The following is a 16970-nucleotide window of genomic DNA, read 5'->3' as shown; positions in this document are numbered from 1 at the left end:
TACAAGGATGATTTTTAAAGAGCTATCTTAGTATGTGATTGAGGAAGGATGGAGCCAGTCTGCAAAGGTGAAGAAATGAATGGGAGATAGGGAAGTAGATAGTAGACAACTTTTTGGATATGCTTGGTGAAAAAGAGAAAGAGAAAGAGAAAAGGTAGCTAGAGTGAGGCAAGGATCATAGAAGTGTTTTGTTTCCTAAGGTGGTTGAGGGGAAGGAGCCTTTGAGGAGGTTGAAGGGGTAGAGAGAGAAAACTCACCTTTAAAGTCCTAATGTATGGGTAGCTCTTTTCTTCTGAACAGCCCCATGAGGCAGGGACTATCATTTCTGTCTTTTAAGATGAAGAAACTGAGTCCCAAAGAAGGGAAAAGATTTGCCCAAGTCTTCTCAGCTAGGAGTGCTGAATTGCAAACTTAGGTCTATCTGATATCTAAAACTCTCTACTTACTATTGCATACCACAAATGAATAAATAATAAGACCATACATGGAATTGATGCTAGTGGGTGAGGAGGAGCCTAATGTTGAGGGAGACCCCACCCACCCACCTCACAATTTTTTTCTATGAGGTATGTATCTGAGGTCCCAGGCTAACAAAGAGAGGTGGAGGTAGACAGTGAATAAAAGGAGATGTGTGTCCCTGAGACCATGGCTGCAGGGTATGGGAGAGTAGGGAGACTTGAATTCTGAAAAACCTACCAGCTTACCCTGATGACATTACAAACTGAGGTGGGTAACTTTGGCTTTGGAGCACTAGGAACAGGACAGGTAAGGTCAAGGGGTTAAGTCAGTTATTGGGCCATGGGTAATTTTGTAAGGCTTGGGGATAATGGTGAGAGAAGAGTTGAAGGTTGGGGCAAGGCTCTAAGCTGGTTGGGGAAGAGATGGGTAAAAATTTTGGGTAAATTTTGACCCAAGGGGATGGGAAATCCACGGGTTGCAAGTGGTGCTAGAAATCAAAGGGACTTCTGTATTTAAGTGGTCCTGGAGGATAAACCAGTTGTCCACCAAATAGGAGGACTTGCCCTGGAAATAACTATTTCCTGCCATCTCTTTGATTTCATTTTACTTGAAATGTTCTTTTTAATGTCACCTCTTTATTTAATCAGTAAATGTCATTCAACAGCCATTTCCTATGTAGCTCTTGTTCAGCATGGGGCCTGAGTCTGAGGGGAGGTCACACATAAAGGACTGTGAGGAGGTTGAACTCCACCTAAAAGGCTGACAGATGGAATTGAGGGCCTACCTCATGAGACTAATGTTAGAATTCTCAGGGATGACAACTTAACACCACAAAACAGTATTCTGCTGGCCTAGCAACTGCCAAACTGGAGCCATCTCACTAGTCCACACATTCTGAACTAAGGAAGATGCCTCTACCAAATCTCCAGTCATGATGTAGGTCCTACTGGGAGTGGAGGAATACAAGATGGATACAGGGTTCCTTATCCTGGAGTATATACAATGAAGCACAGATAAGTGCCAATGTAGTGTGAAAGTTCATAGCTAAAGTTTAGTTGTGATCCTTTGAAATCCCTGAGCAAGAGGAGGAGATTAGGGAATGCTTCCCAGAAGTAAGAGTTTGCAGGTCAAGCAGAGCAGCAGATACAAAGGCACCAAGCTGTGAAATGGCCTGATCTGTTTTGGAAGCCATCTCTGAGCCATAAAATAAGATGGAGTAAGAATGAGAAGAAGGAGGTCCATGAGTGAATCATCTGATGGTGAAGGGTGAGGGGCAAGGGCTGGCATGCAGGCTTTTTGATGTGGGCCCTCAGTCTCCCTCCAATATTTGTCACCTACAGACCTGGCATATCCTCCTGCTCATAATGAGAATAGTTCTGCTCCAATCAATCAAGATGAACCTCATGGACATCACCAAGATTTTCTCCCTCCTGCAGCCCGACAAGGAGGAGGAGGACACCGACATGGTGGAGAAGCAGGCTCTCAATCAAGCAGTGTATGACAATGACTCCCATACCTTGGACCAGCTTTTGTGCCAGGAGCGTTACAAACGTTTTATCAACAGTAGAAGTGGCTGGGGTGTTCCTGGGACACCTTTGCGCTTGGCTGCTTCTTATGGTCACCTCAGCTGTTTGCAGGTCCTCCTGGCACATGGTGCTGATGTTGACAGCTTGGATGTCAAGGCACAGACACCACTTTTTACTGCTGTCAGTCATGGTCATCTGGACTGTGTGCGTGTGCTTTTGGAAGCTGGTGCCTGTCCTGGTGGTAGCATCTACAACAACTGTTCTCCTGTGCTCACAGCTGCCCGTGATGGCGCTGCTGCCATCCTTCAGGAACTCCTGGGCCATGGTGCAGAAGCCAATATCAAAGCTAAACTGCCAGTCTGGGCATCAAACATAGCTTCATGTTCTGGCCCCCTCTATTTGGCAGCAGTCTATGGGCACCTTGACTGTTTCCGCCTGCTTTTGCTCCATGGTGCAGATCCCAACTACAACTGTACTGACCAGCGCCTACTGGCTCGTGTCCCACGGCCCCGCACCCTTCTCGAAATCTGCCTCCACCATAATTGTGAACCAGAGTACATCCAGCTGTTAATTGATTTTGGTGCTAACATCTACCTTCCATCTCTCTCCCTGGATCCGAACTTGCAAGATGATAAAAGCACTGCATTGCTGCTACAGGCTCGAGGTGAGTACCAAGCAGTTCAGCTCTATGGAATCTCTTGCTTAGAGGTTCAAAGGCCACAAGTCACCCCACAAGTGAATTTTTCTAGGATAGGATGAGTTGGAGAAAATACCATCTTCCTCCCTCTCCTGGGACTCCAGTGGAGAAGAAGTTACAGATACCTTATTAGGGAAAGGATCAATAAGATAAAGTGGGGGATAGCAACAGCAGAATTTCTGTTTCTGGCCCTGCCAATAACTGTCTTTGTGGCCTTGAGCATGCCCCATATAGGCCTCAGTGTGTTCTTATTGGCACAATGCATTGGGGACAGAGTGTGGGGAATTTCTCAGAATAGGGAAAGCAATTTAAGGCTCCAGGATCCAGGTCACGGTGAATGCAGCCTTGGGTGTGAGAATTACACCAAGAATTGCTTCTTATGACCTGTTTCTCCTTGCTGTAGCCACTCCACGGTCACTACTATCACAGGCCCGTTTAGTAATCCGCAGAGCCCTGCGCCAGGCCAGCCAACCACAAGCCATCGACCAGTTGGATATTGCCCCTGTGTTGATTAGCTACCTCAAACATCAACTGTAATCTTGCAGCCTTACCAGAAATCCACAACACCTACAAAAACCACCCAGGGATCCAGGTAGCTGGAGGGTGCTATAGCTCCACCCACTCACCTGAAGCTGCTCTCCTGTATTATCCTCCACAAGATCCTCATCAAAATAAATCCTGGTGGCTGTTCTCCTGTATTATCCTCCACAATAAAATCCTCATCGAAATAAATCCTGGAGGCTCTTATGACTGCTATGTGTGTAGAGAAAGGGGGTTCATTGGGGGAAGGGGTCTGGTTGGCCAAGGGGAAGGATGGTAATTATCTGTCATTTGACAGGCATAGGAGTCCTGGCAACTGAAAAAGAAGAAAAAATAACCCAATGCCTTACACCTCCTTCAAGATTCTCAAGAAACTTTAGAGCTGTGTTGTCCTTAGAAGCAAGGTCCTGAAGAATTCAAGTGGATAGAAAAGTAGCATCTGCTTGCTCAGCCTTGTACCTCCATTCACTTTTCTGGCTGCTACAAGGCATTCTTTCTGGGGCTTTCATCCAACCTCATGTTCTTTTGAGCCAAGTAACTAAGGATCTTCCCATTCATTCACCTTGAATCATGGACCACATTTCTACTAGTCTAGTTTATAGTCAAAATCTAAGTGGGAAAACAAACTACCAAATATTTATAGTAGAGAATTTAATGCAGATAAGAAATACATTACATAGAGGATAGGTTGAGAACCCAAGCAGGACAGGAAGGTAGCCCAGATATTAGTAGGAGGATGTCAACACCACCCTTACTCTTAAGGGGTGAGGGAGGAGGTATGTTCAGAGTTCAGGGACAGTGGTCACCTGATGGAAAGTGGAATCATAGGCTTGTCCACAGGTACTAGAACCATAAAAAAAGACACTATTCAAACCAGAAGAAAGGAAGAAATACCCTCTCCTTTTCCTCATTGTTGCCCTTCAGATTGCCTCCAATGTCAATTTCATTGGAGGAAACCAGAAGTGAACTAATATGAGAGCCTGGGAAACACAGCCTACAGGAGTCAGCCCCATTGCTACATAGGGCAGAGCAGGGGATGGTAAAAAACGGAGAAGCAGTGGGGAAAAGTGGTATGATCTGAGCCAGGAGATGGGATCACACAGTAGAACTGGAAGTTATTGACATTGAGAGCCACAGAAGAGACACTGAAGAGACACCACCAGAGGGACAAAAGACAGAGGCTGAATACCATGGTTTCTCCATTTTTTCTAATCTCTTACTAGTGCCTTGTTGAACCCAGCCAGATAATTGCTGAGGGAAACTAGGAAATGCATCCTACAGTGGTCAGTCCCCCCATGATGTAGAGAAGAATAGGAGAAGGAGGTAAACATGCCCTGGACCAGTGCAGTTAACCATCCAAATTCAGATCTAGGCATCTACAGTACCTTCTTGTATTTCTCCTGCACAACTGTGGGTGGGGATGTGGGCAAACACTAAAAGAGACACAAGATGAAAGAGTGGAAGAAAGTTCCCAGATAATCTTTGATGTTTAGAGCTCTTCTTGGGAGTTGCCTTGACAGTCCCTCTACAACACGATCTCCTATTATGAGGAAAGGGAAGCAGGGAATAAGGTCTTGAGATGACTTGCCTCTCCCCTTCTTACCTCCCCCCACTCTCCCTAGCTCCTAGAGCCTGAGAGACTTTAGGAAGGAAAATTTTTTAAAATTGGACATCTATCTCCATAGTCCTACCCCACTCAGCTTCTAGATGTTCATTCTCATTTTGGAAAGTAATGCAACTGTTAATCTCCAAGGAGCAACAGAACCAAAGGACTCAGCTGTAAGCACAGACAGAGCTTCAGGGAAGTCAGCCCTAGCCCTCTTCTACATTTCTTTCAATCTGGGGTCCTGAGGAATGAGTATTCCAGGACCCCATGCTTGGCTCTTTCCCCCAACCCCTTAGGGCCCTTGAGGATGAGGATTCAACTTCAGCAGCTCCATCTGCTATAGGCTCCTAGGAAAGTACACCTTTCAAATGGGGCCTGGCCAGGTTGGCCTTTCCTGTGGCATCTGGGACACAGATTCTCTGGCTGACTCATGAAAACATGTAGACACTCTGGGCATTTCAAAAGGAATTGCATTTGAGAAGAATGTAAGAGCATACCAAATTCTAGTCAGAAAACAAGGGCTAGAACTCAAATGAACAGACTGAGAACCTGACAAAGTCAAGTTCCCATATTGTTCCAGCTCTCCAGACTACCCCTAGCTGTTATTTTTCCAGTTGCCTGTGTTTCTGGTGAGCAGAGACAACTTCAAGACCTGGTGCCTTAGTTTCTTCCCCTTCCCTCCCCAGGCCTGACCATTCCCATTTGGACAAAAGGCCAAGGATTGGAATGGGTAATCTTAAATTCTGATGATGAATCTTCTGAGGCAACTTTAACTAGAAGGCATGAGGAGGAGGAGGCAGAGGAGGAAGAGGAGGAGGAGGCAGAGATGATGTGTCTGTTCCTGGAGTGAAACTTTACCCTTGGCCTTTAGTTTCTTGTTGGTATTGGCCCCAGGTGATAACCCCGTCTCCCCAGCACCACCACACTCACATTTTCCCTTACTACAACTACCAGTTTCCAGGAAGCCATGTATTAACCCTTTCAGGTGAGCTAGGCCACTTCTTTCCCCTCCTCTCCCTCTCTCCCTTTCCCTCCTTCCCTCCCTCTTTCCTTCTTTTCCTCTCTTCCTTCCTGGCATTGCCATAAACCTGGGCTTGTTCAGTTCTGCATTTGGTACTGATAAGTTTGTGTTCTCTCCTGCAACGTGAAAATTCTTTTGCTTTACTCAGAAAGGTGGACCTCAAAGACTAGACCCAAAGTGCAAAATGGCCCACTGGACTTCAGACACCAGAAAGATCCCTGTCAGTTGCTAACTTGCAGGAAAGTCTGATGGAAGAGGTTGTACTTGGTCTTGACCTTGGTGGAAAGAGTTTTAATCAGTAGAGAGGAAAAAAGGTACGAGTGGAGGGAACCCTATGGGTAAAGACACAGAAGTAGGAAAAAGCAGGCCAGTTTGGGTAACCAGTTTAGTTTGGTTTGAATTCAATGTATTTGAAAAAGAGCTGGGCTGGGGACTAGACTGGAGAGGGCCCTGAATACTCAGCTGTTTTGGACTTAAAGATTTCAATTCTTAGAATGGGGTATGCACAGTCATAAGAATGGCTTGTTGAATGTATGGAGAACATGTTCCCTGATTTCCAAGGGAAAATCTGGTATCATGTTTTTAAATTGAGATATAATTGGCACATAACATTTTATTAGTTTCATATCTACAACATTGCTTCAATATTTATTTATCATATGAAATGATCACCACATGGGATGCCTGGGTGGCTCAGCGGTTGAGCGTCTGTCTTTGGCACAGGGCATGATCCCAGGGTTTGGGATTGGGTCCCACATCCGGCACCCTGTGAGAAGCCCACTTCTCGTTCTGCCTATGTCTCTGCCTCTCTCTCTCTCTCATGGAATAAATAAAATCTTAAAAAAGATTCAAAATATTAAAAAAATGAAATGATCACCACAATGTCTAGTTAACATCCATAGCCATACATAGTCACAAAATCTTTTCTTGTGATGAGAACTTCTAAGATCTACTCTTAGCAACTTGTAAATATGCAATACAGTGTTATTAACTATAGTTACCATGCTGTACATTATATCCCCCATGAATTATTTACATTACAACTGGAAGTTTGTACCTATTAATCACTTTACCCATTTCAACTAACCCCCACGTCCCACTTTTGGTAACCACAATCTTTCCTCTGTACTTATAATCTCATTTTTAAATATTTAGATTCTCTATATAAAGGAGATCATATGGTATTTGTATATATATCACATTTACTTCATCTATTCATCCATCAGTGGATACTTAGGTTGCTTCCATGTCTTGACTATTGTAAATAATGCTGCAGTGAACATGGGAGTGTATATATCTTTTCAAGTTTGTGTTGTCTTTTCCTTTGGATACTCAGAATTGCAATTTCTGGATCATATGTAGTTTTATTTTTAATTTTTTGAGGAAACTCCATACTATTTTTCATAGTGGCCAAAGCAATTTATATTCCTACCAACAGTGAACAAGGATTTCCTATTCCATACATATTTACCAACACTTGTTATTTCTTGCCTTTTTGATAGTAGCCATTCTAATCAGATGTGAGGTGATATCTCATTTTGGTTTTGATTTTCATTTCCCTGATGATTAGTAATGTTCAGCACCTTTTCATGTACCTGTTGGCCATCTGTATTTTTTTTCTCTGAACCTTAGTTTTATCTTTATTTATTTATTTTTGTATATTTTTATTGGGGTTTGATTTGCCAACATATAGTATAACACCCAGTGGTCATCCCATCAAGTGCCCTCCTCAGTACCCGTCACCCAGTCACCTCATTTCCCCGCCCAACTCCCCTTCCACTACCCCCTGTTCGTTTCCCAGAGTTTGGAGTCTCTCATGCTTTGTCACTCTCTCATATTTCCCACTCATTTTCTCTCCTTTCCCCTATAATCCCTTTCACTATTTTTCATAGTACCCATATGAGTGAAATCATATAATGAATGTATGTTTTTTTGAAAAAAAAAAGTCTATTCAGATCCTTTGCCTGTTTTTCTAATGATTGATTTTGTATTTTTTGCTATTGAGTTGTATGAATTCCTTATATATTTTGGATATTAACCCTTTATCAGTTATATGACTTACAAATATTTACTCTCAGTCAGTAGGTTGACTTTTCATTTTGTTGATGACTTCCTTTGCTTTGTAGGAGCTTTTTGGTTTGATTTAGTCCCACTTATTTATTTTTGTTTTTGTTGACTTTGCTTTTGGTGTGAAATCCAGAAGAGTCATTGCCAAGACTTCTGTCAAGGAACTTACTGCTCATATTTTATCTTAGGATTTTTACAGTTTTAGGTCTTACATTCAAGTCTTTAATCCATATTACATTAATTTTTGTGTATAGTGTAAGATAGTGGTCTATATCAGTCTTTTGTATGTGGCTGTCCAGTTTTCCCAACATCATCTATTAAAAAAATTTTCCTTTCCCCATTGTATAACTTTTGCCATAAATTAATTGACCATATATTCCTGGTTTTATTCTGGCAGCATTAATTTAACTATCCTCTTGCAAGTATAGAGCGTTTGGTTGCTTACAAATTATTTGTGCACTCATCACTTCATTTACTTCTAGAATAGTTTCTGAGCTACCTAGGGAAATCCTGCTCTTCCACAGTCAAGCAATCTGCTTGACCAAGATGCAAGATGAATGACCATCTGCTTCATCCTGGCACCATCTAAGTTCTGTCTATCTATAGTCACAGAAGGCATTCGCTTCCAGACAGTATTTAATAGCTCCTACTTTGCCAATTTCCTCCTAGCACGACAGCCTCCTCCCAATAGGAAAGCAGAGGCTGGGCTGATGGCAGAGTCTCATCCAGTGGTCAGTTCACCTGTAGTTCTTTTACCCCCTTGATTCTCACACCATCATATAATCTCCATTTTAACCCTACTTCCTTGGCCTCACTTGGAAATACAGATCCTTCTTTCCAACCAGAACCACCTGCTTTTCCAAAAGTGACCTTGCTGACCCCACAGACTCTCCCATTCTTTCACTCAATGAAGATTTGTTGAGACCTAATATGTGCCAGGCTCTGAGTTTCAGGTACTATATGATTTCTTACTTTCTGTCCATTTGCTCCTCTCCCCTGCCTTCATGTCCTTCCCTATCCATCTTTGTTTCTGTGTTCATTCAATCCATTCAATCACTTCAATCTCTTACCCAGTACCAAACTGACTTTTTTTTTTTTTGCCAGGTATGTGCTCGACTGTATTCACTCAGAGACACGTGGCAGCTTACATTGGACAAAATGAGTAATAAAAATTAGCTTTACATACGGAAAAACCAGGGCCCTGTAATCCCATGCTACCCTAACACTGGGACCAGGATGGCCATCACAATCTGGGAAGGACCAGAACTGGGGCCTGGGATATAGGCACACACACACCTCGACCTACCCCCTTCATGCACACGTTCAATCTCTCTCTCTCACACACACACACATACCACAGGCACACACAGGGAGGGATGGATTATTGCTGGGCACATGTGTCTATTGTTAAGAGGGGAGTCTGGAATGTTTGAGAGTTGGCCAGGGACAACCTCCTCCCCCCTTCCCATGGCCCTGGCCGGGGCGTTTCTATAAGAGGTGTCTTTAGGACAGGGCCCAGCACGTGGGACAAGGCGCCCTGGGAGCTGCAAGGCAGAGGCAGACCCATCTGGGGCAGCCTGGGCAGTGGGCTGATGGGTCCCACGGCCAGCCTAGTCTCTGGTCACACTTTGGCACAGGCCTAGGGGATACAGAGGCCCCAGATCCAGCTTTGACAAGTGCTGAGAAGGGACAACATTGGACCCCAGACATGGTGGCCTGAGCCTGGGGCAGCAGAGGCAGGCAGGAGTCTCACTCGGAGGTCGGCGGTGGCGAGCACAGTGCTGGGGGCTCAAGGGCCTTGGCCTGTACACGCTGGGCCCATCCTATCCTAAGCCTGGGCTGATGAACACCATAGAAGAAATCAAAGTAAGTAATCATCATAGAAATCTAAAGAATTGATATACATTGAACACTTACTATGTGCCAAGCAATGTGCTCAGTAATTGCTAAGCATGGATTAACTCATTTAGTTCAATGACCTTATTTTACTCATGTCTACTTTATAGATGAAGAAACAGGCATAGTAAAGTAACCTGCTCAAGGTCACACAGACAGGAAACGGGATCTCATGAAACTGAGTGAGATCATGGTATATTCCTGGATGACAGGCCTTTAGCAACTTGCGCATTCTCTGCTGTAACTATTTCAAATATTGTCCAATATTAACAACTCCCTTGAACCTACTATTTTTCCTCTCACTTTGAGGACTTTATCTCCCACTTCCCAGATTACCTAGAGGTCATTAGGCATGACATCTTCAACTTGTCATTACAACAGACTCTACTGCATCTATCCATCATTCCCTTTCATCTTGGTCCCTCCTCCCCATCAAGGCCAACTCATCTCTAGGGGCTTTGGATCCCATCCTCCACCTCTATTCAGGGCCTCCCACCCATCAATAATCCTGCCTCCTGTATCTTCAACTTGATTGGTTTCCCCCTAATCATATAAGCAAACTTACATCCTTCCACCTTATAAAAACAAATCTGAGCTCCAGTTCCCTCTTTAGCCACCATCTCAATAGATGTCATACTTCTGGAACAAGAAGGTCTCCCTTTCCTTGCAGACCATTCTCTTGACACTCCACTGTAGTCTGGTATACACCCTTACCCTTGCTCCACAGTGGCCTTGCCCATATTACCAGTGACTTCCCAGGTAAACATACAATGTTATCTTTTCTACCTTTATCTTGCTGGACTTCTATGTAGCATGTGACACATACATCTTAGTAATATGATTTTCCATAAAATTCTCATGTCTTCCTTGGTTTCTGAGAGACTCAGTTCTCCTGGCTCCTGGTTCACCTTGTCAATTCTCCCCTCTGAGGGCTTTGTGGGCTCCTATTCCTTACTCCTCTCTCTCTTACACCTTTCATCTAAGGTGCCATCACCAAGTCTGGACAGTTCTATCTTCCAAATACATCCAAACTTTAACCACTTCTCAACATTTTGCTATCTCCACCCTGGTCTGAGCCACCAATATCTCTCACCTACATCACTAGGAGCTTCCTTCTACACCTCACTGCTTCCTCCCTTGTTGTTAGAGATCCCTGGATGTTTCACTAAAACCATGCCACTCCTCAGCTTAAAAACCTACACAGTCTAAAGTCTTTTAAATGACTCATAAACCCATAACCATCTATTTCCCATGCCCCTTTCAGACCCCCTCTCCTACCACTTTTCATCTACCCTTACTCTGCTCTAGCTGCACTGGTTGCTTTGTTCCTCTAACATTACAGTATATTCCCACCTCAGGGTCTTTTTAGTTCCTTTTGCCTGGAATGCTTTTTCTCTAGATATTCTCATAGTTTGCTCCCTCAATTTCTTCAGATCTTTGCTTGAATATCACCTTTTTGGTAAGGCCTATCTCAACAGCCCTTTTTAAAATAGCATCCTCCCACCAATATTCCCTGTACTCCTTTTCTCCACATTCATTGCTATCTGATATACTACATATTTTACTTACACATTTTGTTCATTGTCAGCCTTCATGGAGATTTCATTATCATGATGGGAAACAGACAATTAACAATTGATAATAAATTTCATTCCTTTTATTCTTTTTTAAAGTTAATTTTGTATTAAAGTATAATTAGCATACCATGTTATATTAGTTTCAAGTGTTCAATATAATTATTCAACAATTTTATGTATTACTCAATGCTCATCATGATAAGGTACTCTTAAAACATGGATGGACCTACAGAGTATTATGCTAAGTAAAACAAGTCAGACAAAGATGAATACCGTATGATTTCGCTTATATGTAAAATTAAAAAAAAGCAAAATAAATGAATAAAAACAAAACAGACTCTTAAATTTATAGAAAAACTGGTGCGGGGGTTAGGGGATGGGTGAAATAGCGAAGGAGATTAAGAGATACAAACTTCCAGTTATAAAATAAGTCATGGGGATGATTTACAGCATAAGGAATATATTCAATAATATTGCAATAACTTTGTATGGTGACAGGTGGTAACTAGATTCATTGTGATCATTTTGTAATGTATATAAATGTCAATTACTGGGGCGCCTGGGTGTCTCAGAGGTTGAGAGTCTGCCTTTGACACAGGGCGTGATCCCTGAGTCCCGGGACTGAGTCCCACATCGGGCTTCCTGCATGGAGCCTGCTTCTCCCTCTGCCTCTCTCTCTCTCTCTCTCCCTCTCTGTCTCTCATGAATAAATAAAATCTTTAAAAAATATTTTACATTAGAAAATGTCAATTACTATGTTGTGCGCCTAAAACTAATATAATATTGTATGTCAATTATATTTCAATTAGAAAAAAAATGAATTTTTTATTAATAAATTCCCTGCTTCAGAGCTTAGCCCTTTTTCCTACTGGGAAAAAATTAAAACTGACAAAAATAAATAACAATAAAAACTAGTATGCCAGGAGGTGGTATAAGCTCTGAGTAAGAAAAAAAAAAAAGCCCAATTAAGGGATTGGAGAGTGAAGGGGGTAAAAATGGGGATTGTTATTTTATATGTTAAGTGTCCAGGAAAGGTCTCACTAATAAGATGTCATTTGAGCTGACATCTGAAGGAAATGAGACACAAACCATGTCAGTATTCAGAGGACAAACACTGTAGGCAGAAGGAACACCAAGTACAAAGCCCTGGAGGTAGGATTTCAGACAGGTCAAACTTAGAATGTTCTAAACAGAATCATTACACTTTCTACTTATTTCACTTAGCATACTATGCTTTAGTTCTATCCACTTTGTTGCATTTTTCTTAATCCTGTTCCTAATATTTCTCAGTTCAGTGGATGGCAACACCATCCAGTGTCTTGCCTAAGTCAGAAACAACAGGGCTTTGGTCTGATATCATGTGCCTCTTCCACTATATTGGCTGTGCTAAGGCCAGGATCTGTATCTAGTTTACCATTATCCAAACACAGAGCCTGACACAGTGGTGCTTAGAAAGTGGCAACACCACTCTGGTGGATACTGGCAACTAAGCTTAATATTAGACCTGAAGATGCCTCACTTTGCTGTGTTCAACAAACATAGGGTGAGCATTAAGCTTGTGCTAAACTCTCTGTTGGGTGTTAAGGATACAAAGATGATCAAAGAGATCCTCTAAGAAATTTGGTCTGACTCTGTACAATCAAAAGTTGTGTATAAGAAATCATAGACTCAAAAAAAATCATAGACTCATGTGTGTTCATATCAAAAAGTGGCTTCAAAGTCATAAGTTCTATAACTCTGAAGATGTGTACATTGGATTAGGAGACCAACAATAATAATAACAGTAGCAGTGGCTAGCATTTATTGAGGGCTTTGGATGTATCAGGCTCTGTGCTAAATACTTATATGAAATACTTAATTTTTACCTCAGCTCTGTGATATGGGTACTATTATTCCTATTTTGCAGAAGAGAAAACTGAGACTCAGAAAGGTGGAATAACTTGTCTAGATCACATCACCCCTAAGTGATGGGGCCAGCATCCCAGCTCAGGCAGGCTGGTAGCAAAGTCACTACACTTGCTTCCCTGAGAAAGATAAACTTAGCTTAGCTGAGCCTCAGTCTTTTAGCCAGTCACGGTCTCATACACTGGCTCCAGACCTACCTTTTTTAGCCCCAATTTTCAGTTCTTTCTCTCCCCCTATACCAATATGCACCATCCCCAGGTGTCCAGAGTCCTAGCTCTTGCCCAGCCTACTACATCCTCTAATATTGATGGGTTTTGGATTGGGCAGGAATCTTTTCCCTAATTTCATGACTTGACAAAATCATCAAGGTCATCCCTTCAGGGGAACATTTATCTGATGCCCCTCTCCACCCTTGGGGATAGGACGCTCTTCATCTACAATGCTCCAGATCACCTTTGCCAGACTAGCATTCAGCTCCTCTCAGAACTCCATCCACAGAGTGCCCATTCTCCCAGAATGTTACCACTGTACCCCCCTCTTCCCAATGCTTATCACCAGGCCTGGCATAGAGGAGGTACCTATGAAACATTTAGTAAGGAAAGAAAGAAGCACTGTATTCATGTGGACCAGTCTGTCTACCAGAGTTTATTATGAAATTGCCTCCACACAGCCTGCTCATCTGTTCTTATAAGCTTTTCACTGCAGCTACTGTTGTGCCCAAGATTGTGAATCCGAGAAACCACCAAGGAGCCGACACCGATGCAAGCGCACGAGGGTTTATTAGCAAGCTCAAGCTTGGGTCCAAGTATACCCGACACAGGGGAGCAGGGACTTGGACCCCGAAGTGGGTTACAGCTGGGTTTTTTATAGGCTGGTCTAGGGGATTTTCAGAAGGGGTGGAGGAATTTCTCAAGTTCTGTTTACATTCTGATATGGGGCTTTCAAGGGCATTGAGCTCTGTTATCATTCTAATATGGGAATTTCTACCACAGGCGTGGGCTCTGTTGTCTTTCTGATATGGGATTCTCTGCCCAGGGCAATTCTGAGCTCTGTTGTCTTTCTGATATGGGATTCCCTGCCAAGGACATTGAGGACATTCTGCAGTCCCCCCCCCCCCCCCCCCCCCGTAAAGTTCAGCTCTTATTCACAGGGGCCTAAGATGGCTGTACTTGTGCTAATGCTAAACTTTAGGTGGGATGGCCTTAATTTTTCTCGGCCTCCACACTACATTACACCAAGCAGCAGAGGTATTATCCCCATTTTGTAGGTGAAGAAACTTAAAGTATTCTTGCTCTCCCATGACCAGCCCCTATAGTGATCAAACAAGCTGATCATGTGTCAGTCAGCATGTGGAAGTGGGGCCTGGAGGACTCCCTCTTTGAGAAGGCATTTTGAGTTACAAGTTTATGCCAATACTTGGTCGTTCCATACAATGTCTCTGGTGAGGAGTGAATCATACAAGTCAAGAGCTGTGCCACCTCATCACCACCCTCTCCTCCTTAATGTACACATATACAATATCATCCTGAGACTTAGAAATATCAAGACCAAGAAGAAGGGCACACAGCTGGGAGACCAATTTAGCATGTCAAAGACTACTTTTGTTTTTCTAAAACCCTTTATCTTTTGGACCCAGTCCAACTTTCAAGGCTAACTGGTATGGCAGAATGTTTGGTAGCTGGGAAGAGGACATGGAAGACTACCTCCTGTAACAGGAGTAGCACAGCAGTACCTCCTTACCTCACAATTATTTCAAGCCCATCACTGGACTGTTTGCACAATTACTATCTCCCTATTCCCATAGCTGAGACTGCCCTGTCCCTGTTTTGCCCTTGGCTCAAGATTTGGAAACTGTCTTCCTCAAATTGTAATATTTGGCCTACTTCAGAAAATCAAGGTTTTGGGTGAAACATGAACAAATGGCAGGCAACTAGAGGCACAAGGGAGTTGCAGAAGACTATGGAGGAGGTGCTGAAAAAAAGACATCTCCAATTCAGATCCAACAAATGAGAATCAGGACTTTACAAAGCACAGCTCCAGGGAAATATTATAGTTCAGCCACCCATATGGGAAAACTAAGGCTAGGGAGGAGAAAGTACCCACCCAACAAAGTTACAGGGGCCTGTAAGTTATAGTAGGTGGCTCCCTACTCCCTGCCATTTATCCAGACTCAGGACCAAATTAGGAGGTCTGATGTTCAAGTTACTGATTTTTGTTGGAGATGTATAGAATGTCATGGAAGTTGGAAGAGATCAAGGAACTCGGTCAATCTTATACCTTGCTTGTGGAGATGAGGTGATAAACTGTCCCAGAGAGGAAAATGGACTGGCCAACGTGATACAGCAAATCTGAGGTAGAGCTGGAGCCAGATCCCAGCCCTAACAGCCATGGAAGTTCCTGTATTCCACACATGCAGAGGCAACAGTCCTCCTCTTTCCACTCTAGCAGTTAGATCTTTTCAAGGCATACAGGACCCTCTAGAGTAGCAGAGAACACTCCTGCTGCAATGCAAAAATAGTAGGCATTGTTCTCTAATCCCTTCTCTCTCTCCAACTTTAATCCCCTCACCCTTTTCAGATATTCAGAGTTTTAGGGTAGGGCTTTCTGGATATTCTTGAGCTAGTGGTAGAACTGGATTCCTTATTGCCTCATCTCACTAGTCCTTGGCAGCCCCCTACTGCCCTCAGGCTGGTTAAGACCCAAGCTCAGGCTGGCCACCTGCCACATCCCAAACACAGAAGCCAGCTGGGCTGGTACAGGCTTCCTCACTCCACCCTCAGCCTTGACCTCCAATCTGGGCCCACACAAGATTTTTCCCTCAATTTGTAGACTTTTCAGGGACAGGGAAATGTACAAAGCCTGGCTTACCATGAAAAGGTTGAGGACCCCTCTAGAGTCCTTGGAGATCCCCTCTTGTTGCATGAAAGATGGGAAATTTGGGTGAGGGTCAAACTACAGGAACAGGTCTCTCCAGAGAAAACTGAAAGCAGTGTAGGACAGGAGCCTGGGGTTCTGAATCCCAAATCTGCCCCGTCGCTGGCAGGCTAGGTGATCTCAGAAAAGTGCCTTCCCTTTTCTGAGCAACAGCAGGCCCTTAGGTGCAAACTGACCTCGATGGGCTCTTGGTGTGCCTGAGAAGCCAAAGAAGCTGGGGCATGGACGCTACAATTAGATTTCCTGGCAGGTGAGTCCCCCCTCTGAGTGGCCTGAGGGCGGGTGCCACCTAAGGTTGGGCCTGGTGAGGTGTCAAGGGTCTTCGCAGTCCCCCAGGTTCTCCAGCTTCTCCGCCCGGCCTCTCCTTCTAGAAGAATAAACTGCCGGGTGGCGGTCAGGTCGCCTCAGAACGATTGCACAGAGTCCACGGAAATGGGAGCTTAATGCAAAACCGAAACCGAACTCCAGGGTTCCAGCGAGCCCCATCTGGGCGGGACCGGCACAGCGAGCTCGCTGGGTAGCCAAGCCCAGACCCGCCAAGTGTGGGGGCGGGAATAGGGAGTCCCAGCAAGGGGTTCTTCACCCTCTCCGCCTTCTGCCCACACCACGCCCGTGCTTATTTGCATTTAAAGGAAAAGGCACCAAGGAAAACAGTGGGCGGGTCAGGACACGCCTTCCTACAGTGGCGATTGGGCCACACGTCTGCCAATCAGGGCGCGGACGCCCCACCCTGTGTCTGTGG

The 16970-nt window shown here is 44.0% G+C and overlaps 1 protein-coding gene across 1 annotated transcript; it reads left to right on the top strand.

Moving 5' to 3' along the window:
* The first annotated feature begins 624 nt into the window (after positions 1-624).
* Positions 625-3407, top strand: ASB12 (ankyrin repeat and SOCS box containing 12). Its single transcript, XM_038587559.1, has 3 exons — positions 625-765; positions 1800-2649; positions 3086-3407. Exons 1-3 carry the CDS (start codon positions 709-711, stop codon positions 3217-3219), a joined length of 1041 nt encoding a protein of 346 aa, XP_038443487.1. The 5' UTR covers positions 625-708; the 3' UTR covers positions 3220-3407.
* The last annotated feature ends 13563 nt before the right edge of the window (positions 3408-16970 follow it).

The sequence above is a fragment of the Canis lupus genome, chromosome X (assembly GCF_011100685.1).
Source record: "Canis lupus familiaris isolate Mischka breed German Shepherd chromosome X, alternate assembly UU_Cfam_GSD_1.0, whole genome shotgun sequence".
Classification (NCBI taxonomy): Eukaryota; Metazoa; Chordata; class Mammalia; order Carnivora; family Canidae; genus Canis; species Canis lupus.
Note: the sequence above shows the minus strand (reverse complement) of the source record. Positions and strands in the feature narration are given on the sequence as shown.